This window comes from Dicentrarchus labrax, unplaced genomic scaffold, assembly GCF_905237075.1.
Source record: "Dicentrarchus labrax unplaced genomic scaffold, dlabrax2021, whole genome shotgun sequence".
In the NCBI taxonomy this organism is placed as follows: domain Eukaryota; kingdom Metazoa; phylum Chordata; class Actinopteri; family Moronidae; genus Dicentrarchus; species Dicentrarchus labrax.
The window spans coordinates 18,131,066-18,154,632 of NW_026136705.1; the positions used below are offsets into that span (position 1 = coordinate 18,131,066).

Here is a 23,567-nt window from a genome sequence, read left to right on the forward strand (position 1 = left end):
CTATCTAATCTAATAATCGGGTACAAACCATTTTTCAGCCTCATGATCACTGTAGTACTTCAGCAAAGCTTCACAAATTACTAGAAGAGACAGTGAATCAGCTTCCAAATGTTATTAGTTTATTCTAAGAAATATGTGCGTGTGTTTGTGTGTGTGTGTGTGTGTGTGTGTATAGGTGTGTGTGTGTGTGTGTGTGTATAGGTGTGTGTGTGTGTGTGTGTGTGTGTGTGTGTGTCGTCCTCAGGCTGATCCAGGACTCTCAGGTTCTCATTAGGGAGCCACATGACTGCGTGGATTATTCTCTGCTTGAGGGATTAGATTTGGTCGTCTGCTCTTGGCTCATGTTAAGACATCACCACCAACAACCCATCAAATGATCCAAAAATACTATATAACCACTTTGGCAATTCATCAAGCAAGGTGGTTTAAGAAACAAGAATAATAAGAAATATGAAGCTCACTTCTCAGTTCTATAATATTCTTAATTTTGATGAAGTCGTGAGAGTGGGTGGGGTAATTACATTTCAGAAGATGCAATTAAAAATAAAAACAATACAATTAAACTTTAATTTCATTTTAGAAGAAAATTCTCCAAAGTTTTCGTCTGTTAACTCTTGCTATGACAACAATTGGCACAGATTTAACTATTCATTACTGGGATTATGAGCCTAACATATTGTGTTCACTGTAGTTCTCAGGCTCTGCCAGAGAACCACCTACAGAAAACACCCACATATTCTCTCAGAGAGAAAAAGGGAGAGAGACGGGGGAGAAGCAGGTAGTAAGAAAACGAGATGGGAGAAAAGCGATGCTTCAGTCTTGTAGCAACAAAAGGTTACAGACAGCTCATCAAGGGTTTATGCTGGTAAACACAAGCAGACACATCAAATGGGTCATATTCAACTGCCTTTGAAACATTTCCCAGACAGAATTCACACAGATTATCAGATAATAACTCTCTATTAGATCGGAACACATTCAGCCAGCTTAATCACATGCAGACCAACAGTCTTTTGGAAAGTTACATAATTCAGCAACAAGAACTCAAGATGATAGAAGAGACTAGAACTGATGTCTTTCCTCCTGCTCTCATCCCCATCAGTAATTGCTCATGTAGTGCCATCTGTTGTCAAATTAGCAGCACCACATGCTTTTTATTCACTTTACAGTAACTTGAAAATCATTCATAGATAAAGTTAAGGATGCTGATTGATTGTAAACAAGCCACCAATCCACCTTCTATCATTTTTACTGGCATAACCTCTCTTTTATTTTACCAACTGAACTTTTATGGCTTAGTAGGGTGACATATCATTAGGACTGACTCATACAGTGTGTCTCCCAAGATGTCTCATTTCTGCGGAAAGATAAACACTGTTGGATGTCCACACACACACACACACACACACACACACCTACACACACACAGACAGACAAACACACACACACACACACACACACACACACACACACACGCCCGCGCGCACACTCACACACACTCACACACACACACACACACACACACACACACACACACACACACACACACACAGGCACACACATGTTAAACCAAAGTGCAGCCACTTGAGTGTGACTGGATTTAAAACTTAATGACAGCGTGTGAACACCAACACATGCCTTCCCAAGCAAATTACCTCCTCTATTACGGTGACTTTCTCATCTTTAAGCCCTGGGACCTCAGCAACTCTTGGTTCCCACTCCCTAGTGCCAAAATCTATTAGGCCAAGTTGATCTTCTTTTAATTCTCGCTTTTGATGGGGGCATGAATAGCAGGTGAGAATGACCAACATCACTGTGATTTACAGATATCAGTATAGCTTTCTAATCATCACACTATGTTTGCTCACATATAATACAATTGGGAGATGAAATATCCGTCTCTGTTAATTAAAATAGTCTCCAGAGAGAGAACGAGGGAGAGACGAGGAGTGATGTAAGAGTGAGAAGAAAGAGGAACTCCAAAAGTACATTAAAGGTAACAGAGGGGAGACTGAGAGACTGACTGAGATTCAGGAGGGTGAAACATAAAATAATAAGTGCGGTATTAAATCATTAATATATCTGTCCAAGTTGAAATATGAATTCTGTGAAGACCTCATGAGCACCGCTATTCATCACTCACACTGAACACCGACAGATTTTACATCTCATTAACCTTACTGATGGTTTTTCATTATCACTGCTCAGCACAACAGTAATCTTCATACAGTAAGTGGAGGATGATAGCAACACCTTTTACTGTTGAAAGCATTATTTTTTCTGTTTTAATGTTGATTGGTTCTTTTTTACTTAAAAACTTAAAAATGCAGAAATCCATTTGGACATTGTCATAAAAAGATACAGTGATTTGCATGTGCAAAAAATAAAGGAATACAGTAGAAGAGCAGTATGTGCAGCATATATGGTAGCACACGTCTATACAGCCGTAAGTCCATTGACTGTACATGCACTGCCACTAGAGGGCAATAAGCACCGGCGTTATCATTCTTTACTTTGACTGAACATAGTCTAAAAAAACATTCTTAAGTCATTAACCATCACTAGACGTCTTAGCGCCCTCAAACCCCACTGTCCTCAAAAATACATTGTGGTGACTCAATATTTACAACAACAAAAATCAATACATACAGGATTTCTGAATGTGTATTTACAGTATTCATTTCATATCATACACAAATAATTTTAATAGAAAAAAACAGCTGCACTGTGATGATTATCATGAGTGACAATAAATCTATAAATATACACACATATAGTACATGGAAACTTGATAGAAGAGAAGTTGCAAAGCTGTCCTGAGTGTCAAATATCGACTATAAGCAGCGAGAAAATAGGTGAAAGGTTATAAGTGCGTATCAACAGAAAAGATACAGAAAATGAATTAATGCATGGGAAGCACAAAATAAAAAGATAAATCAGCTTGTACTGCATTCATTAATGAGTTATTGCTACAGTGTTCATTTGACCCTTGACAGTAATTTAGTTGAGGGTGTTCAAGATAATCAGGTAGATAGATACAAGAATCTAATGCCTGCCACAATACGGGACAGACACATAATGTAGGACATCGATTGTTTTCATTACACAGTGTGAGGCAGCTTTTCTCATAAAAGTGTATTTTGTTCATGCATTAATGTTTTTAGTATCTTGAGACAGCTGTTTAAACATATTTAGGCAAATTTGTGAGGTCTGTTTTAGTGAGTGAAAGCAAAAGCTCTGAGAGGTTTGTGGAACCTAGAAGAGCTGTGTCACTGTGATTAAGTGACCACAATGACATCCCGAAATATGACAGCCAGACACACGACCAGAGGGTAAACACGGCACACTATGTCAGGTCTATTTGTTGAGTTGTCTGGTTTTTGGTGCAGAATGCAGTTTTATATTGCCCTGTACACAGAGAGAGCAGAACCAACATTCTCTGCAAGAGGTACTGAATTTCCTATTAACACCTGAGAAGCTTATTGTATCAAACTGTATCAAAATGTTTATTAAAACAATTAAAGTATATAAGGATGAAGTGTTTAATCCTGAGGTAATCAAGCAGTGAAGCGCATTACAAATATACAGACTGTTGTTCCCTTTGATTTATGATTAAAGTTGTGATTGTCTCAATGCTAAAATCTTAACATTCTCAACATGCACCCTGGCTGTGCTGATTTGTAAGGGGGTACCTTTAGCCTTCTACCATTAAGCAAATTGTAATAAGCTATTTGCGAAGCTGGAAACATGGTCATCACATACTTATAATTGGTGGAAAAGTCCTTAAATTGAAAAGATAGGGATTTACTCAAAACATGCGTTGATTATGGCCTTCTCATTATAAATGTATTATCATACTATGATGAGATCACAAGTATACCCCTGCTTCATTTTGCAGCCTGTACTCAGGCAACAGTCTGTGGTAATGTCCTTAGATACTGTATGATAAAGAGTGGTAACCTTTATGTTTGACATCATAACTCCAGGCTCCATTGTATGGGTTTGGTATACACCTGCAGCATGATTTGCCGGATGTGTATCTAAAGTGAATGTTGACCATCTCCTGTAACTGTATCCCTGCTGGAGCTGGAAGAAGCCGCCTCAGACGCATTATTATAGTCATTAAGGCCCATAAAAGAGGCCGAGAGTGAAGGCTGGAGCTGGAGTGGCAACCCTGACTGTGAAAGGAGTGCGTCTATGTGAGGAAAGAAAGAGGACAAAGGGCAGTCTGGGGAGGTGTATTTGGCTAACACCTGGAGCTGGTCCGGCTGCAGGTTGGCTTCGTTGCAGACCTTCTGGCATAAGACAGAGACACTGTGACATGTTTTCAACTTCAGCTGGCCCAGCTGGCTCTTCTCAATGATCAGTTTCTCCCTCTCTGTCTTCTGCGACACATGCAGTAAAACCAAATCTGATTAACACATCTGCAAACCATGAGTGGCTTAAACATTTTACTGATTAAAAAAAGAAATTGTGTTTTACCAGCTTGTTGATTTCACACTGCAGATTATAGATACAGTCTAGCTTCCTCTTGCGGCAACGCTGAGCTGCAAGGCGGTTCTTGCTGCGCCGCCTCATATCGTGGACAAACTCTAGCTGTTCACGTGTAAAGGCCTGTTGCTTAAGCAGCTGTTGAAAGTCGTTTCTGCTGAGATCCACAATCCAGTCTACAGAAAATGGTAACTGCACCTGAGGACACCCAAACAGGACATAATAGTTACACAGGAGAGCACAGTGAGAGAATATCTACATCAAAGAAGCCTCCCCTTAAAGACAGACCGAGCCAAAATCAGTGCTTTATATATTTTTTAATGACGTCATGTGTAATACTGTGACTGTATCTTTTACAAACTAGTCTAGATTGATGGAAATGTATGTTTTGTTGAATTAGTGAGACTGAAGGCACTCTAACTGACTAACCTACAAGTATAGTACACATAAACCTGCTTTAAAGCAGCAGGCTTGTAGAGATGTATTTAAACATGTTAAATTAATTTTAGGACATAATTAAATGTATTAAACTACAAAGAATGAAATGCTAAAATATTCAGTGATCCATCATCTGTGTGGAGCTTGCTGTATATGGACAAACAGAAGTAAAGCAAGGCAAAAAAGCATATGGAGTTCCGATAGTCAGTTATATTTTTACAAAGCTGTTAATTATTAACTCTAAAAACAAGCAGTTAACTTTTAAAATCAGAGGTCGGGTTATACTGGGTTATTGCCTCTGCCAAAGTGTGACAGGATATGTACACTCACCAGTTTATTGGAACAGTATAAATCTTATAGTGTTTTATCTAGTGTAAATACAAGCACTGTTTGTCCTCTGAATTGACCATAGCTCTATCTGCACCCTCACTACACTTTCATTCAAATCGAAACAATGTGGAGTATAGGATGAGGGTCACTCAAACCCATTGTTTGTGTCGCCTGTAGTCATTGGTAACTCAACAGGCTGAGTCAGTTTCAGCTGAATTGGACTCTGAACTAATTCACAAGGCACAAGCACACTGTGCGCGCACACATCATCTCTACTTGTACCTGTACCTAACTTCCTTATCTAAAACAAACATAGTGCAGTAATATACAGGAAGGGTGAGCTTGCTGACGCTAACTGACTCAGATTAATTTCAGCACAACGTGAACCTCACAGCAGGAAGGATGTGTAGAAAGAGAACAGAGCAGAGCTGCAGAGCCATAGCAGACTTGAGTCATAGTTGAACTGCTCACCTGTCTGGCCCTCTCGCTCGTGTATGACTCGCTGTCTCCTTCTGTTTCTGTCTCTGAGTCTCCATCCTCCCCCGAGTTGAGGGATGATACGCCTGACTGAGATGCCCCCTCGCACTCAGACAGCTCTGTTCCCTTCCACAGACATTTGCTTTGGTCCAGCTCCTGGAAAAAGGGACAGCTGGTGCTTGTGGAGCTGAGGTTGACGCGGAAGTTCAGCCACTCTAAAGATGTGCTCCGTCCCTGTCCGCTCCCGGTGTCAGAGGAACTTCCTGCATCATGGTCCTGGAAGTTCAGCTGAGACAAGCCCACATCGGAGCCCAGCTGCTTGGCTAAATGCTCGGCCACGTCTCTTTCCACGGTGCTCCTTTCTCTGTCATTATTTACTGGCAGGGCCACTCTCTCCATGCTGCCTGTTTGTCCTCCTTTTCTTATTTCTAGCCAGCCAGAATCCATCTCTTCATCTGCCCTTTTCCACTCATTTTCTACCAGTTCCTCTGCCTTTTGATGAACAGATACTGGCCCTAGTACACCAGAGTCCCTTGTTTTCTTGCCCTCTGTCATGTCCATGACAAACCTCTCATGCCCTAGTGACCCAGTGATTGCAGGGCCCTCACCAAAGGTCTTCGGGGGGCAATGGTGCAACATTAACCCTGATGAACTCTCACCCAGCACTGTGCTTGGCCCTGAGGAGACTGCCTTGACATTGGCTCTGTCTGAAAAGCTGATGTGTTCCCCTATATCCATATCTCTTTCCTTCTCACTGCACTTTCCCTGCCTTTCATTTGTTTCTTTCTTAACCACACCGGCCTCCATTTTCTTGTCATGTATTTCAAATTTCCATGGTTCATCAGCCGCCTCATTGCTCTGTCTGGTGGGATTCCTTGGAAATTCAACCTCACTTTCATTCTTACTGTTGGAACTGCTGGAGCAGGGCGAGCAGGAGAGATTACAGTCATCCTTGATTACAGTTGCTGGACTTTTCATACATTTGTCTGTGACACAAGTTTCCTTTACGCAAGCCAGCTGCCTGCGATACTTTGGACACTGCATAAAATAGTCATTTGTCCCTTCAGCTACAGGTGTAAGACTGCCTGTACTGGTCTGACTTCCCATTTTGCTGTTCTCTGATTTTTTACAGAGCGAAGCCACTTCCTGCTGAGATGGTGAGTCAGCAACTGGTTTTACTTCTTTCTCATCCAACAATGCACTGTCAGAGATTATGCCATGGTTGTCCTTTGATAATCGCCTCTTACATTTCTTCTTACAGCAGGTCTTTCTCAGAAAGGGGGCAGAGCCCTTGCTGCTGGAGAAGAACTTAGGGAGGAGGAAATCAAAGCATGCCTCGTCTAGGTCTCTGAAACCAAGTATGGAAGCCGAGTTGCGTATTTCTAAGACATCTTCTTTCCCAAAGAGAAGTTTGGATGTGTAGGCAAACTTCAGCAGGGGTTCAAAGCCAGCAACTGTCACCTGTGAAAGAGGACATATGACTATCCTCTGGTTCGTTCTCAAAGATTACAATAGTTTATTCAGTAATATTTTCTGTCAGATAATCCTGCATACATTACTGTAGGCCCAGATATGAAATTAGAACTACTCTGACTACAAATGATAAATCCCAGGATTGCAGGGCTGTGCTGACTCAGCAGTCAATACACATGACTAAAAAAAAAACTCTAGTTTCTGTGGCTTTTGCAGTTTCTTAAGTTAAAGAAATTGGGAACCAGCAGGCTCATTTAAAGAATCTTGTTAATGCAAATTCATTTTGTAAAAGAAACACGGTACTTGTGGAATAAATGAGTGGAAAATATAAACAAATTAAAAAGAGGATTTGGTGATTAAAAGAGCCTTATTAGCTTAGCTAAACCAACAGTAACATTCAAAACGTTTCCTCTGAAGACCAAACTGTTTGGACATTTCTTGGCCTTTCTTTTCTTTAACATTAATATTATTCCTAAAGCCCCATTGGAATCCCCTTTTGGAATTATATTTTGTTCAACTTGGATGTTTCTACTGGTAGCAGACTAGAAACCACTATAAAACAATTAATTTGATGCTTAAAAGTAGTAAGAGTGGTACAGTACATTTAATTCTACACTTCCCTTCAAAGGCAAACAAACTCCAGGTCATGATTTTAGACTAAACTGCATAGCACATTACTAAAGAAATCTCAAACATTCAGCCTATTAATCATTAACACTTGTTGAGGAAATAAACCCTTCAGTCATGTTTCTCACTTCACTTTTATGTGTTGGTTGTTGTGGGGCAGCAGGACTTGTGTGACCGACTCTCTATCTGTCATCTGGCATCATCAGGTGACATCTCACCTCTTGTGGCAGAGTGATGATCACTCCATGCTGTGTCAGGGAGGAGATCCTCTGTGTGAAGTACTCACTGCAGGAAGCGAGCACTGAGCGGTGGGCTCTGAAACTCTGACCCTCCACCACCACTGTAACATCACACAAATTGTCCCGGTGACGCTGCTCGTCCAGGCAGCGCAGCACATGGGAGGAATGCACTGTTGACTCAAATGTAAACACAGATGACCGGGGAGCGGACATGGCCATCAGGGACACCTATATGTACACACAAAGAAACAAACAAACACACACACACACACACACACACACACACACACACACACACACACACACACACACACACACACACACACACAGACTAATAGTTAACCATTCCCCCTATCAGGATACATAATTTAAAAGTTATACATTAGAATAATAACAAAAACTGGCCTACCTTACAAAACTGACTTTATAAATTGAAGTTTCTTAGAGTGTTAAAGTCCCAGCTGTTGAGCACTCATGGTTAGTCTAAATGGAATGCCGTTCAACCAGGCTACGTTTCCCAGAAAGTCTTATCTCGACTCAGCTACAAACTAAAAACTGAGCTTGACTCAGTCACATGGCCTGTGTGTGAGTATGTGAGAGGGAGGGAGAGATAGAGGGAGAGAGAGAGAGTGTGTGTTTGTGTGTGTCGCAAGAACTCTGGGTGTAACAGAGCAAGCGCTGACTCATGCACTCCTGCTGATATAGAATGAGCAAGCAGTTTTCCAGTCCACACCAATCCCACCCTTGGATCCGTCTGGTAAAGTAACCAGCTCTTTCCCAGAAAATCCCTTTATAGATTTCCCCCAAACACAATTCAGAGATTAAGGCAGAGGTTGAGAATATAAACACAGTTTTTAAAAGGATACGGTCTATTGTCTGTGTCTTAAGGTTTAGAGCTGTCTTCACTCAACTCAACTAATTGCAGATGCAGTGCATTTTGAGGCAAGTTGTGTAAAGACAGAGTGTAAAACAAAAAATGGAACTGACCTGTTGCAATAAGATGAAGGCTATTATGTTAATCCAAAGGTTAATATTTCTCAGTAAGTCCTTGTTGGCTTATATCTTGCTGGTTTTCCAGGTAGCAGGAAATCTTTCTGTGAGCTCAGTTAAAGTCTTCTTTGTTATGTTTGTGTTGTGTTTGTGTGTGTGTGTGTGTGTGTGTGTGTGGGTGTCTGTGTCAGAGAGAGAGAGAGAGAGAGAGAGAGAGAGAGAGAGAGAGAGAGAGAGAGAGAGAGAGAGAGAGAATGCCTTCCTGGCATAGGTACAACAGTACACAGCTGTAAAAGACTACAACTAATCTAAATTAATATTTGTCCTCATATAATTTTTATATTTTGGATTTTTTTTGTGGACTGCCTTTTTTGGCTGTGTAAATATTAATCTAAGTGATAGGATGACTATAGAGGTACCTTAGTAAAACTGCCGGATAAATAGTGTAGTGATACAATTTGCTAGTGAGTTTTGTATTTAAAAATAAACATACCTACAAAGCTGGGCTACAAGTCAGTAAAGTACAACAGAGTAATCATAATAATAACTACAAGGCTTCCAGTGTCACATGATTTGAAGGAGGAAGAAGGAAGCCTGCCAAAGTCAAAATGTCCAATCAGGTGACTGTTTCATAATTCCAGAATGAGCTAATCTCCCTCATGAAAAAAAAAAAATCTAGTTCCCTTTTCCATGTAAGTGCTGCCATATGGTCATAAATCAACAAACACCACAGAACTGGCTTGGAGAAATGAAACTAAGGAACTGATGCTGGTGTTAAAATAAAATGCATTTTATTAATAGACAAGGACGATAACCAACAGTTTATCTTGTTGTATACTTCCCCTTCGACAGGTTGGTGAGACACACTACATCAAAAAATGTACAACTCTTAAAGGTGTTGTGTCGCGGCAGATACTCATTGTGAACTCGATAATCACCCTTCTTCTTTTGCTGTTCCTCTCAAATGGCTCTAACTCCCCCAATCCCTGACAACTCCTTAACACATTTCATTTCCTTTTTTTTTTTATCGTAACAGGAACTTGACAGGCAAGTGCTGGGGGTGGGAGAGAGGGAGAGAGAGAGAGAGAGAGGGAGGGGTAAATGCTCCTTAAAATACAACATTTGGACCACATCATACCACCTTTGGCTCCCTCCACAGACCTCAGGTAAAAGATCTGAGTCTACACAGGACCTGAGACAGATATCACAATATCTGGTCACATTCACAGCAGCTGACATCGTATAAATACACTGTGAGGTATTGCAAAAGCGACCAGGAGGGTTCTGCAAGATCACATACAAATAAAACAGTAGAAGAAAAGCGGCCTTGTGTCATAGCTCGGTAGAATCACTATAACAACTTCAAACTGATGATGACAGTACGTCTGCGGTTCAAACAAATGACTCAGACATGAATAAACACGGCGCCTTTCTGTGTAACTAGCTGATTCACTGACTGTTGTTGTGTAGAATGAGCACTAGCTGAGCCTTTATTTATGCTTGGTTTCGTGGCCGAGCATCAGCTGTATGCTCAGTGGTCTCAGGTTCTGCGGAGGTCAGAGGTCACGAGGAGTCCTGCCTCGTCTGATTGGTCAAGCAGAGGCTCTCCAGCTGCTGAGCGCGCTCGTTGTGGACAGTCACCAAGGTGCGGTTCTCCTCTGTTAGACGCCGAAACTCCTCCTCTAGACGGGCGATCTCCACGGCAACCTTCTCATCCTCCACCAGCTCTGCCAGCAACTTACGCCTAAGTAGATGAGGGAGATAAAGATTTTAGCAGCAGGTTGAAATAAAAAAAACACATTAAAATGCACAAACAGTGCAGCATTTCTCCAAAATCATCAATTTATAGACAGTTGAGTCATTTGTTTATTTTCTGTTTCGCTGAATCTTTTTTAGTTGCTGTAGGCAGGGAAACACCCATAACAGGTTGCCAGTTCAGCGAATGCCAAATTGGCAGACATTCATGCATATTCATACAGCAATTAGCTATCTTGTTTCTAGAACATGGAAGGAAACTGGAGAAACCAAAATAGCCATGGAAACAATGTAAACTTACAGGAAGGGTTGAGCTGGGGGAAAACATTCAACATCACCATTGATCCTGTTGGGCAATAAAGCTAACCTCAATGGAAAAAGTAAATAAGACATTTGGCGGGCCATTGCCAAACACAGTGTAGAATTCATGATGCTCAGTGTAAAACTGAAAAAGAAAAACCTACATTACAAACAGATTAGCCAATGAAAAACTGCTTCAATGTAGAGGAAGAACAGAATTACACCAAAAGTCAAAAGTCAAGGTACATTACTATTAGTTATAGAGACAAGCAGGTTTCATGGTCTGCCTAAAGAGAAAATATGTTGTTTGGGATTTAGGGGAGACTGAAGTCAGTAATATGTTTTATTGCTCATTATATAATAATTTAAGGGCTACACTTTGAGTAAAATGTCCCTCATTTCTGATGAGTTCTTCAGGAGAGATGATCATAAGAACCTTGAGTTCTGTTTCAGGAAGGGAATGCTTTTTGTGACAGATTTTAGGACAACATTTTTTTTTTATATGAAATGTTATATTTATATGTTATATGTAAGAGGTTATGTTCTTGTCGGACGTTTCTCCACTCAACATTTTTTTGGTGTCTTGTAAGTGCATGTAGGGTGAGGACGTGTATGTGTATAACACAATAATTAACATAACATGCTTACCCCCCAACCCCCCCCCATCCCAACTATCTTTCCAGACGAAGCCAAACCAAACCGAAGGACTCTGGCTCTGGTTTAGGCAGCATGAGCTGACTTCGCCTGGCCAACAGTGATTTCACACTTTGAGAAGAGATCAGCCTTTGGACTTTGAAACGCAGTGTAAGCATATAAACACACGTATGTGTACAATGTGCGTGTCATGGCCTCAGAGAGTGTGTGACTGTCCGTGTTGTATTACAGCTGGGAAGTGCCAAGTCACATAACAGCAGCATCAAAAAAGAGGAAAAGTAGTCTCTATTCTACAATAAAGGCTGTCTGTGGTGCTTCAAAGACATAACTATGAAATATGTTAAGGTACTGGTCTTTTTTTTGAAGGAGGTTGCAATTGTTCAGAGGTTTCTTTGACCATACAAATTACGCATACATTTAACAGGTTGGCCAAAGTGGTAACAACTTTTTCCAGCTACGTTTAAAAGCACAGCAGATTTAAACAAATATAGAAAACAAATAACCAAAGTTTTTATTTAGGGTTTGTCTTGATATAAAAAAAAGTGTATTCATATGAAAGTGATAGCAGGGTTTCAAGTGGTTCGAAACAATTTCTTTCTCATGTCTGTTTGAATTAACTTTTAGTAAATATCGTATTTAATACAGAGAATGTCAAATGTATACAATAACCTTTTCTGTATAATTTAACAGTTGGTTACTATGGACTATTCATTTTAAATATTCTTGTAAATCCTCTTAAATCTTCCTGTCTACCATTAAAACCAGGTTCAGACAGTTCATTTCCTGAAAGACCAGATCCACAAGCAGGAAGCAATAATAAAAGTTTCCAAAAGAAACTGTTTGGATGGAAACTATGACATGTAAATCTCCACATCCACAATCTATTTTTAGTTTTTACACATTTCCCTAAGACTGGTAATTCCATCTGAGTTGGTAAACATTAGTTTATGTCTGCATTAAACACAGAGGCAAGGAAGGCATGTGGTTACTGTAATTTATGACTTTACAGTCATACATGGTTTCACTGTTTTTTGGGTTACACATCTTCAAGTGCAAGCAAAACATAGTGTCATTTACAGATTAGTGATTTAGATGCATTAGATTACGTTCCTGCTGAATTTGAAGCAAGTTGAAACACGCATGTGTACCTGCATATATGTGTTTGTGTGATTGTTGGTGAGACAGAGAGTCTGAACCCTTCTATATTCTAAAAATTCTGAAGATCTAAAAAAAATAGCACGTAAAGAAAACATTTCATACACTGATACTCAACAGATATAAAACAATCTCAAATACCTTACCCTATGCACCAAAATACACTTAAAACTTCTAATAAGACATGAATGTTTAAAAGAAAGTCTTTTTTTTTACAACTCTTTCACAATAGGGCTCTTGTGTAATCACTTAGTATCATGATAGGCTTAACTAGGCCTTATAACAATCTCTGAGTCAACGTTTCTATTCAAAGTGAGGCAGGTTTTTGCAGCTTTGAGAACTTTTTATTTTTACATTATGCTGGTTATTCAGTTCACTTGCATTAGAGGGCTGGTTATATGAGGTACAATTGACACTACAGATGAGTGTTACAGTATGTATTTATACTGACCAAAAGCAGACTGTGAATGAATTTTGGAAAATCCCTCCACAGTGTGTTAAAGTGTTGTTCCTGTTGTCATCCTTGCAACACTTCAGTGTATGTCTGAAACTCTCCTGTCACTCTGACTGCAATCTTCCCCATATGGGAAGTTAGAAAACATTCATTGTATCATGCATGAAAATATTCACTCTTCCACGGAAATATATTAAATGTTCCAATTAATAAAAGGTATTGGTGATTTATGGTATCGCCTTCAATAGGGTCGTGTTTTAGTTTACTGCAAGTGTGCATCTGACTTTTTCTGTGTGTACGTGTTGGCATGAGCAACAGCGTGAAAAGAGAGAATCAAGAGTTTCTACCGGCCTGACTCATCATGTTCTTATCTAAACTCAGGGCTATACTCATATCAGAGTGTGCCTGCTGTTCTCTATTTAGGTACTGCCAAGTGGTGTAGGTTGTGTGTGTGCGTGTGTGTAGGTGTGGTGGTGGAGTTAACGGCAAGGGGCTTGAAAATCCCTCTGTTAAGACTACCCGCAGCTGCTGAGGGCACAGGGGACAGTGTGTGTTATATACCCCTGCTTATGTGCAAGCGTATACAGTACATATGAAATTAAAACACATTAAAACATACAGAAGCTCTCACTGAATTATACCTGATAAGGTTTTCAGTTGGTGTAATATTAACAACAAAGCAGAAGCAAAGCGGCTGCTTTCCCCAAATATGATCCAGAATCAACCAAAGAAACTCAGAGTACAGTGTAACCTTCACATCCACACTCCTCCCACATGCTTGATCTTGTTGTCAAGTAACTATAATACTAAAAATGCATCTGATCAATCAAAGTCATACATTACCTGTCCAAATGTTATTTTAAGGAAACAGTGTCTCAGTAAATCATGTGATAAAGGCTGTATGGAGGTAATAACCATGCGCCATCTGGTGGACATTTTGATTCAAAATGCCCTGCAGTCTTACAACAGCATTTGTTCTCCTCAAGAGGTAGAAGGTAAAAGTACTGTGCTTTTACATTTTTGAGGTACTTGTACTTTACTTGAGTATTTCTATTTCATGCTGCTTCTACTCACACATTTCAGAGGGAAATATTTTACTTTTTACTCCACTACATTTATCTGTCAGCTCTTACAAGTTACTTTGAAGATTAAGATTATTAATACAAATATATTTAAAGTAACACATGAATTATGTGTATAATTATAGATTAAATAGTACAGTAGTAGTAGTAGTAGTAGTAGTGGTAGTAGTAGTGGCTAAAATTAGCTCCACCTTCACTAGCTGCATCATTAAAGTGATGAGCACATGAATCAATAGTTATAATCTAGCAATATAATATATATGATTCTGAAATGGGCCATTCTGCTTAATGAATGCTTTTGATACTTTTAAGTATATTTTGATTATTATACCTGTGCACTATTCATTTTGAATGCAGAACTTTAACTTGTTATACTTGAGTGTTACTTAAGTATTTTTACACTATGGTACTTCTTCCACCACTGGTTCTCTTTAAATCAATATTAATTAATAGTGTACAAGTAAGCGGATATTTTTTTAAATGCCTTCTCCTTGTGACTTACATGCCATCTCTTGTCAAGACAACTACAGAGTATCTGTATATACAGTAAGACTGAATGTATTTTCTTCTTTGTCCAATCAGTGACACTTGAACATGCTACCGTTGCAACTACAAGATCTCCCATTTTGTTTTTGTTTCATAAAAAAGCATTTCGAGGGACTCACTTGCGGTCCTCAAGCACAGCAATCTCATGTTTGACCTGGTGGAACTCTCTTGCCATCCTGCAGTGTTCCTTGTACACCTGAACGCTCTCTCCCAGAGACACACAGGGGGGCACTGGCTGCAAGAGGTCAGAGAGAGATATGTGACATCAGAGAGACGCAGGCCATTAGGCAAAACAGATTATATAAGCAGCACCACCTACAGACATTGACATGGAATGGAATTGATTAAAACATTTTTCCAAGCAAACCTCGATTTTCCCTGACTTTGTTTCTAATTACACCTTATGCTAAAAGGCAGCTACAGGGCTAATTCCTAATGATCCGCTGACCATTTCCACAGAGCCCCAGAGGCAATATTGCCACATACTTTGATCCATGACAAGTTATCTCCTAGAGTAATGGGAGAATAAACACAAAATCTGCTGCAGATATCAATACTGGTGAAACATGACATTGCTGTGCTTGAGGACAACAATTGAGCATGTCTGACACTAGATCAGAAGATTGCACGTTCAAATCATATCACAAAATGACATAAACAATGTTTACAGTAATATACATTGAAATGTCTTATATATAATTATTATTTCATGATTTTGTGTAAACAAGAAAAAAACAACATCAAAACCTGCTGGTCTCTATTAGCCTGTAGTGCAGTGCATGAAGTGTCATTCATTGGCCTGCTACTACTGTTCTCATTTGATACTCTAAACCAACATGCACTTTATGTGACCCTAGCGCTGGCACTTGTTGAAGGATAATTCAATGACAACACTAATAGCAGTGAGCGCACACAGTGAAAACATTGATTTACAGGGTTGATAATCCCAACCCAAGCTTCTCCTAATTTTACAGATAACACATTCAGCGTCTACCCTAAATAGAGTAGAGCTTCAGGGGGAAAATTCCACCATCACACACACACTTCTTATATAATCAGCCTGCAGTGTCCAATTTATCATGATTTATTCTATAATGAGGTTAATTTTTGATCTTCTTATACTTCTCTCAAACTGCCCAGCTCTTAGTTAGGGATTTCCAGAGTGTCTTATCTGGCTTTCAGTTGTGAGTTAATTATACAGTAAGTGGAGAGAGCAATAATGACAGCAAAAGTAATATTTAACAGATCAGACATGTTCAAAATGAAAACATATTTTAAATTGGAAATGCATTTAGTGTTGCATTGTTTGAGAGAAATACAACAAAACATAATTTTTTTTAGGATGCATGCACTAAATTGAAAGTCATTACATTCTCGTCCATATTGTGATTTTCTCCTCTCATGCTGCTCTGCCAACAATGTAAGGTGTGTTCAATATAATGTGATGCTACAGTTTGTACTGTTCTGTATACCTGTAATCGATGTTCAAGTTCCGGGAAAGTCTGAGGGAGGTCCTCCACATCTTTTACATCTATTCAAATAGAACACATTATTCAGTTACAGAAAGGTAACTCAGGTAAAAATAATAATATTCAAAATGTCATTGATTAAATGTTGATCTAAGAACAATGAATAATCAGCAGAGTGCAATGCAGCTTGTAAAATCAAAACACGTTATTGGTAAATGATAGAAAAAATTTAACATAATATTTTCATGGTTTTGCATTACTACAAATTGCGTATGCTTTATTTTTATTAAAGCATCTATTTAACCTTTTTTAACACATAGGTCCATAACAACATAAAACAGGACAACAACATAGAGATGGAGATTGGTCAGCGTTACTGCTGACTATTTTTCAAGGTATACAGTATGTTTTCTGCAGTGTGGATCAAGTATTCAGATTTTCTAAAGTAAAGTAAGTAAAAGTAGTCGTAAACTGTAACTGTAAAAATATTCTGTTACAAGTAAAAGTCCTACTTTCCACTGCTGGTTTTCAGATTGATTTCTTTCCGTCCAGACGTTCTTGATTTCCCTTCATTTAAGTACTCTGCGATATTCAGCCGGCAGAGACTTCAAACTTGTGGGACATAGATTATTTTGTCAAATCTAGATTAGACTAATGTTGTGATACAGTTGTATGCAGCAAATGATTCAAACAAAGATTGGAAGCATTGCAGGAAGCACCTACATTTGGTATTGACAACTAAAAATGTGTTGCATTTATGAGCTATGTCCTTTAAAAAAACAGAAAGACAAACAAGCAATATTTTATCTTTTTAACTGCTACTGTTGAAGGACAATGTAAATTCAGCATAATGTCTTCTAAAAAATTTTTTTTTCATTAACATTGTTTGCTGTATGTACAGCCAGGTGACTTGTCCTACAAGCAGTTGCTTTAATGCCTTTCTCCGCCTCATATAATGGCCCCAAATATAACACTATAGGGGTCTCTTATATGACATCACAACATAGCAACACAGTGCTACACTTAAATAAATGAACCATGGCTTCTTATTGTACAGCATTAATGAGCTGTCAGACTGAAAGACATGCAGGGTACAAATACAGAGGGACAACTATGTGAGCAGACAGACACACAGACACAGTGGGCAGAAAGAACAGACAGGCCAGATGTATGGACAGTGAGAGATTCAGACAGGCAGCCAGACAGACAGACAGACAGACAGAAACAGACAGGTTGTCTGCACCAGCCTCTGCCTCGCCAGTAATGTCCCCCTGGAGTTGTGGAACACATGTGGAGAATCCTGGGATGATGCAATCTTCTAAAAGGAGGAGTATTAGTGGGCCTGCCTGCAGCCATGGGGCCAATTATGATGTGGAATAAATACAGTTCTCATGCTTAGGATTGACACACAGTGTGGGGTTATAACTATGCCTGGCATGAAGTCATGAGGGGCCTAGAGGATGATCCCTAGACGAAGCACAGGTCTCAGTCCCCCCACTGAGAAACACGAGTTCAAAGAGACGACAACACAAATTTGGAGGTTAGAGTCAAATTATGCCTGAACAGCTCCAGAGATACAACTAAAAGTAAAACAAGGCATGTATCATGCTACCCACCCACAAGCCCACAACTTTTCATTGGGAAGCGAGGTGAAACTAAACTGAATCCACGCAAATGGATGAAATGGAGAAAGAGCAAGCCAGAAATACAAGAACAACGATATGATTAAAAAATGAAAAAGTAATTCAGTAAGAGGCCATGTTGCTATGTATGAATGACAGACAGAATGTCACAGAGTTCACTGAATCTCTGCTCAGAGTGGGATTTGAGTGTGTCGTTCCTACTACAGCCCTTCATCTCACTCCCTAAGAGAAAGACAAGGGAGATCGCAGAAGGATGGAGTAGGACTGGAAGTGTTAACTGCTTATAAATATAGGCCAGTGTTCTAAAAGCTGAACAGTGAATCAGGCAGCGGGACACTGTTAGTATTAGAGGGGAAACCTGACTCTGCCATTGCATAGCTGCAGCTGCTGTCCCAGTGCCTGGCCCCACTGCAGTAAAACATCCTGACTGACACTATAGGTAGGGTAGACATTTGAGTATGTGTGTGTGTGTGTGTGTGTGTGTGTGTGTGTGTGTGTGTGTGTGTGTGTGTGTGTGTGTGTGTGTGTGTGTGTGTTTTCATTGACGATTAAAAGAGTTAAATAATGTTAGTTACATAAAGGTTGAGCAGTTACTTGTGTTGGTGCATAGGTGTGTGTTTTTGCAAGTGCACAGCTGCGCACATGCATGTGTGGTTGTTTTTTTAATGTGCTGTGGTCCTACAGAAATAGAGGGAGCACCTGTCTCAGCTACAGCACAGAAGAATGAACACAGTTAAAGTGATAGGGTGGGTGGGTGGTTGGGGGTAGATGGTGCCTGATCTGTTTTGGTGGGAAGAATGTTGTGCATGTGTTTTCCACACATACTGGAAATGCAGTGAGAGTAGAGCTCCAAGCTTTGTCAGGTGTTAAAAGAGCAATGGCGGAACTCAAAATAAGTTGTTACAATCATTTTGAGATACTGGAACGTGTGTGTGTGTGTGTGTGTGTGTGTGTGAATTTGAGTGTGAAGGGAGCGCATGGTAGTGTGGCTATGGTATGTATATGCGTGTGTGTTTACCTGATGTGTTGTCGAGGCTGAAGGCAATTCTAACTTCAGATTTATCAGGAGACACTCTTCTGGTTGAGGTGATCATTTATCCTTTCATGAGGCCACAGGCACAAAACAGAGCTGTTAGCACAATCAAAAGGATTTCATGAAAGACAAGTGATGATGCAATAATTAAGCGATTAGTCAATCAACTGAAAATAGACGGCAAAGGGATTAATCAGGGAAAGAAATCACTACTAGTAGACTGTGTGTCTCTGGGTTTTAAACCATTGCTTGGACAGAACAAACTATTTTAAGTTGTCACTTTAGGTTTTGGGAAACTTTGAAGGACATTTTTTTGCGATTCTTTGACATTTTATGCACCAAACAATATAAAATAATTGAATAAATCAGCAGATTAATGACTAGCCCTAATGAGACATGTAGGTAAGTTCTTTCTGCTTTATTCCAACAGTGCATATTTATCATTTTAATCAGAGAGAGAAGCTAAATACTGAACTCAGCAGGTGTAGTGTTCAGTTGGAATAAAAGCCCGCAAACCCATTGATAAAGTATGTGATTAAACCACACCAGTATAGAGCCTTATGATCACACACACACAGCCACCGGTTTCATCATGCATTTAGAGTTGCGGTGGGAATAAAATAATTAGTGAGCTTTGACAAACTGGCTCTGAGGTCTGGATTTTGTATGCCCCCCTCCAGCGAAGGTACAGGCTTTTTATATCTGGGCATTTGCCTGCTTTAACCCTGGTAAACCCTCTGTCTCATACAACATGCCTCAATGACCTTCTACACCAGAAAATAAGCACTATTTTTATTAAGGTCTCAGTTTTTGGAAAAGCATTTAAAGGTCAGATTTTGGTGTTGTACTGACTGATCAAAACATGCATTGTATCAAAATATTGACAGTATTAGTGAGTGGAATAGTCTAATAGTGTACATATTGTAGGCATATAATCTACATTATGATGGAGACTAGTATATTCTACATATATGGACAATATCCAGCATGCACTAGGTAGCTGTAAAAGACCCATCTGGACCAACAGGTCATTGTTACCTGAAGCAGCACGAACCCGAGCAAGAAAATTCCTTGTAATAAAGTTTAAAATCAGCAGTGTACGTCCTCAGTGGTGACTGTTGTCTGTTCCTGGTCGGACCACTGTTGAGGTCTCTTCATGAAAAGCGCAGCTCTTCTCTCAGCCTGCACAAATTCAGCAGATATGGCACAACTATCTGTCCAAGAGTTGACCAACACTTCCCTCTTGAGACTAACTATATTATCTTGTATTCAGAAGTTTTCCAACCATAGTCAAAGGGTTCACTGCACTGGTGTCAGTCAGAGGCACTCCAGCAGATCCAGTTTGCGTGGGCATGGGACATGTTATCCACGGACTGCAGCCACGCGGCGAAGAGCAACACAACAGGGCACAGGCAGTGGAGGAATGCGTCCGCTGTCCCCCTGTGGTGGCCTGGGCCCAATTAAATGTCTCAGATGACATGACTCTAGCCCACAAAAATGCCCATAGCTCTAGCACTGCTTTGAGTGACACGGTCATGCCGCTGGGAAGGTCTTTGGCTTTGCAATAGCTGTGCAATGAGGCAGTTGCTCAGAATGAACATCTCTGCTATAATAGCTCTCGGAAGAAAATAGAGCATCCAAGTCTGTTTCTGTTTTGGGAATAAAGTGCAGGGCAAGCCCACCTTAAGGCAGGTGGCTTTTTATACTTATGGGGAGTTTCTTGCAATACACAGTCTATTTCAGACAAAGTGTGATTCTGTGGCACTTAGAGGCTTTTTAAAGGGATACAATTTACATATTTTACATTTTACTTTCTTTCCAGACTAAGATTCAGACATTTTTAAAATAGTTTGTTAGAAACTGTGAATGAGGAGTTTGATAAATTGGGCTTTTAATAGGCAGGATCACGTCTAATGCAAACACATTAGTTGAGTTGCATTATGGGAAGTGTAGGATTCCATGGTTTTGGAGCTTGACAGGATATAAATCAGCATATCTCTGTGTCTGTTGCTTCAATTTCAACAAATTGAATTAGTTTCCTGTCTCTTGCAAGTCTCCCAACTTTATGGAGATGCACTGCTAAATAGCTCGAGTATGCCTTTTAGATAATAAAACATTTACATGGCTGTTTTTCCTTCCTATTACAGTTGCAAAGTATATTTCATCACAACTTGAAACTAGGGTAAAGGGCATCACAGTCTGCCTTCCATCTGGTCTTATTATAAGCGGACATGAATGTATGACCAGAATTCATAATAGACCTAAACATCATAATATTATTTATGCTAAATTGACCTTAAGCATTTGAGGATGAGTCTATAAGGAGAAAAAACATCATTAATTAGGCCCTGCAGCCCTCCGAAATAATTAGTGTAGTTATATATCTGTAAGGCCACTTCACCTGCACACTAGCAGACGAAAGTATTCCCTGAATTATTCCTAGCCCGACTTTCAGATGGCAGCAAAGAAAGTGAGACACAGAGAGACAAACAGAGAGAGAGATAAATGATGCTCTGCACCTCCAAGAGTCCTCCTCTTCCTCGTTTGTCTTCATTGACAGGCTGTTGACAGACCTGCCTTATCAGCCCAAGGGACTGTTCATCTCATTGTGATGGATAGGACACACTCAACTGTCTGCCACTCTTTTATGTTAGAGTCATGGTTTAGATTTGATTCTCCTGTATTTGTATGTACAGTTGAGAGCATTGTGTAGTGATACATGAACCAGACCTGACAGGTCTGAAGGACTTATGTGTGAGATTTAAGAGACTTAGAGGGGTAGAAATTTCTACAAGTAATGTCTAAGCTGGTTTTATACAACAAGGTGGACAATTTATCCTTTCTATAATATTCTGCCCTTTTGGGCATATTTAAGTTGTCAAAGACAGGCTCTTTAAGCTGTCTCTACGTCATGCCTTCCCTGGATTTCTCTCTAAATCGCTTTTTTTTTTTTTTTTTATATGCCAGATGTATAGAAGTATGGTATATAATCTCTGACCTTCTTACTGATATGCTGTCAGACAGATGCCACTATGCCTTATCTCTCCCCATTTCTCTTTTGCCTCTCCACCACTGCAAAGCTTGGGGGCTTTGTGTTTTAGGACCATTGAGGCAAATAGTTTCTGTGGGTGAAAGAAATAACAACATAAAGGCAGAAACATTGGCCAACAGCACAACATTGTTCAGGTGAGGTCATTTTAGGTTAGTGAGAAGGTGGAGAGTCCTGCTCAGCCGTGCAGAATGCCAAGGTCAGAGTTGTAATCCATGGCCTCATTCATGATGGATTAGATAATGATAAAAAAAAATACTGACTTTGGTTTTGATTAAGAATTATGGGGTTAGGAGATTAGCGACAACCAAACGCTACTACATTGAACTGAGCCCAATCCCAGAATTAATCTGAATAGCAAAAAAGAGAAAACTCATTACATGAAGAGATTAAGAAAAGCTTGTCCAATTCTCCTAGGATGCACAGAAACCAGTGCACACCATCCACCGAGAGAAATGTCACAACAAAACCTTTGACTCGAGTAATTTATAAAGTATTTATATCCATTTATTGCTCTTTCCTGTTTGAAATGTCATTGCATTAGCTGGTGAAAACTGGGAATCGGAGGTCAGTTTTGAAAGGCCTGACATTACTGATAATGAATTGTAGTACGATTTAATGCTTAATGTGCTCCTTTAGCACAGCAAAAACTAGGTGCTGATGAAGAGATTGGGCAAGAGGTGGCAGAGAGACAAAGAGCATGTTACTCCTCCTGAGTATATGTGGAAGCTCCTAATGTAGCATAAAGCTAGGAGGATGTAAACGACTTGTAAAATGAAAATATGAAACAATATCAATAAAAATATGAATCGATGCTTTCGGTATTTATACCACAGAGAGGTAATTGTGCTGAAACTGCTGAGAACATATTTATCCCTCATTCTGATTACCTGCAGGTCAAGGCCAGTGTGCTGCAAACACTGCTATCAGGCAATAGATCTTCCTGCTTTAAATGTGTGATAAAGAAAACTTGTTTGACTGGTAAATAAAGGCAAATTTTTTTATGAGGAATGTTTTATGAAGGAACTTTTGCAGGAATGTTATATGTTAATATTATGGTTTGTCTAATAATTGTCTTATCATAAATAATAATGCACCTTAAATTGGCTGGTAGGTAAGTTATATAACTTAAAAATACTTTAAGAGAAGCTTTTCACTTTTCACACATCCACTGAGATCCTCTGCCACTACTGGGAGACAAGATCTCACCTCAGGCTTTCAAATTCAACAACTGAAAACAGAAAAAAATGACTTAAGAAAAGACTGCTACTCCCAGGAGAACAAGGAAATTGTGTTTTGTCTTTGACCTCTTGAGAATTTCATGCATAATCAAACAACTGCTTTTTATTTCGTCCTTTGCTT

General features: G+C 39.6%; 2 protein-coding genes across 4 annotated transcripts; both read right to left on the bottom strand.

Moving 5' to 3' along the window:
- Nucleotides 1-1,233: 1,233 nt before the first annotated feature.
- LOC127364164 (transcription regulator protein BACH1) lies at nt 1,234-9,228 on the bottom strand. 2 transcript variants are annotated; one of them, XM_051401423.1, is made up of 5 exons: nt 9,063-9,228; nt 8,055-8,303; nt 5,731-7,197; nt 4,483-4,689; nt 1,234-4,385 (listed from the first exon to the last, which is right to left on the bottom strand). In XM_051401423.1, the coding sequence occupies exons 2-5, from the start codon at nt 8,292-8,294 to the stop codon at nt 4,041-4,043; spliced, it is 2,259 nt and encodes a 752-aa protein (XP_051257383.1). In that variant the 5' UTR covers nt 8,295-8,303; nt 9,063-9,228; the 3' UTR covers nt 1,234-4,040. The 2 variants fall into 2 exon arrangements, with proteins under 2 accessions (XP_051257383.1, XP_051257381.1); XM_051401421.1 differs by lacking the exon at nt 9,063-9,228 and adding an exon at nt 8,485-9,031.
- Nucleotides 9,229-9,834: 606 nt separating this feature from the next.
- Nucleotides 9,835-20,625, bottom strand: map3k7cl (map3k7 C-terminal like). 2 transcript variants are annotated; one of them, XM_051402220.1, is made up of 5 exons: nt 20,195-20,625; nt 19,142-19,252; nt 16,484-16,542; nt 15,131-15,246; nt 9,835-10,809 (listed from the first exon to the last, which is right to left on the bottom strand). In XM_051402220.1, exons 2-5 carry the CDS (start codon nt 19,215-19,217, stop codon nt 10,629-10,631), a joined length of 432 nt encoding a protein of 143 aa, XP_051258180.1. In that variant the 5' UTR covers nt 19,218-19,252; nt 20,195-20,625; the 3' UTR covers nt 9,835-10,628. The 2 variants fall into 2 exon arrangements, with proteins under 2 accessions (XP_051258180.1, XP_051258179.1); XM_051402219.1 differs by having other exon boundaries at nt 19,142-19,222; nt 20,195-20,624.
- Between the last annotated feature and the right edge of the window lie 2,942 nt (nt 20,626-23,567).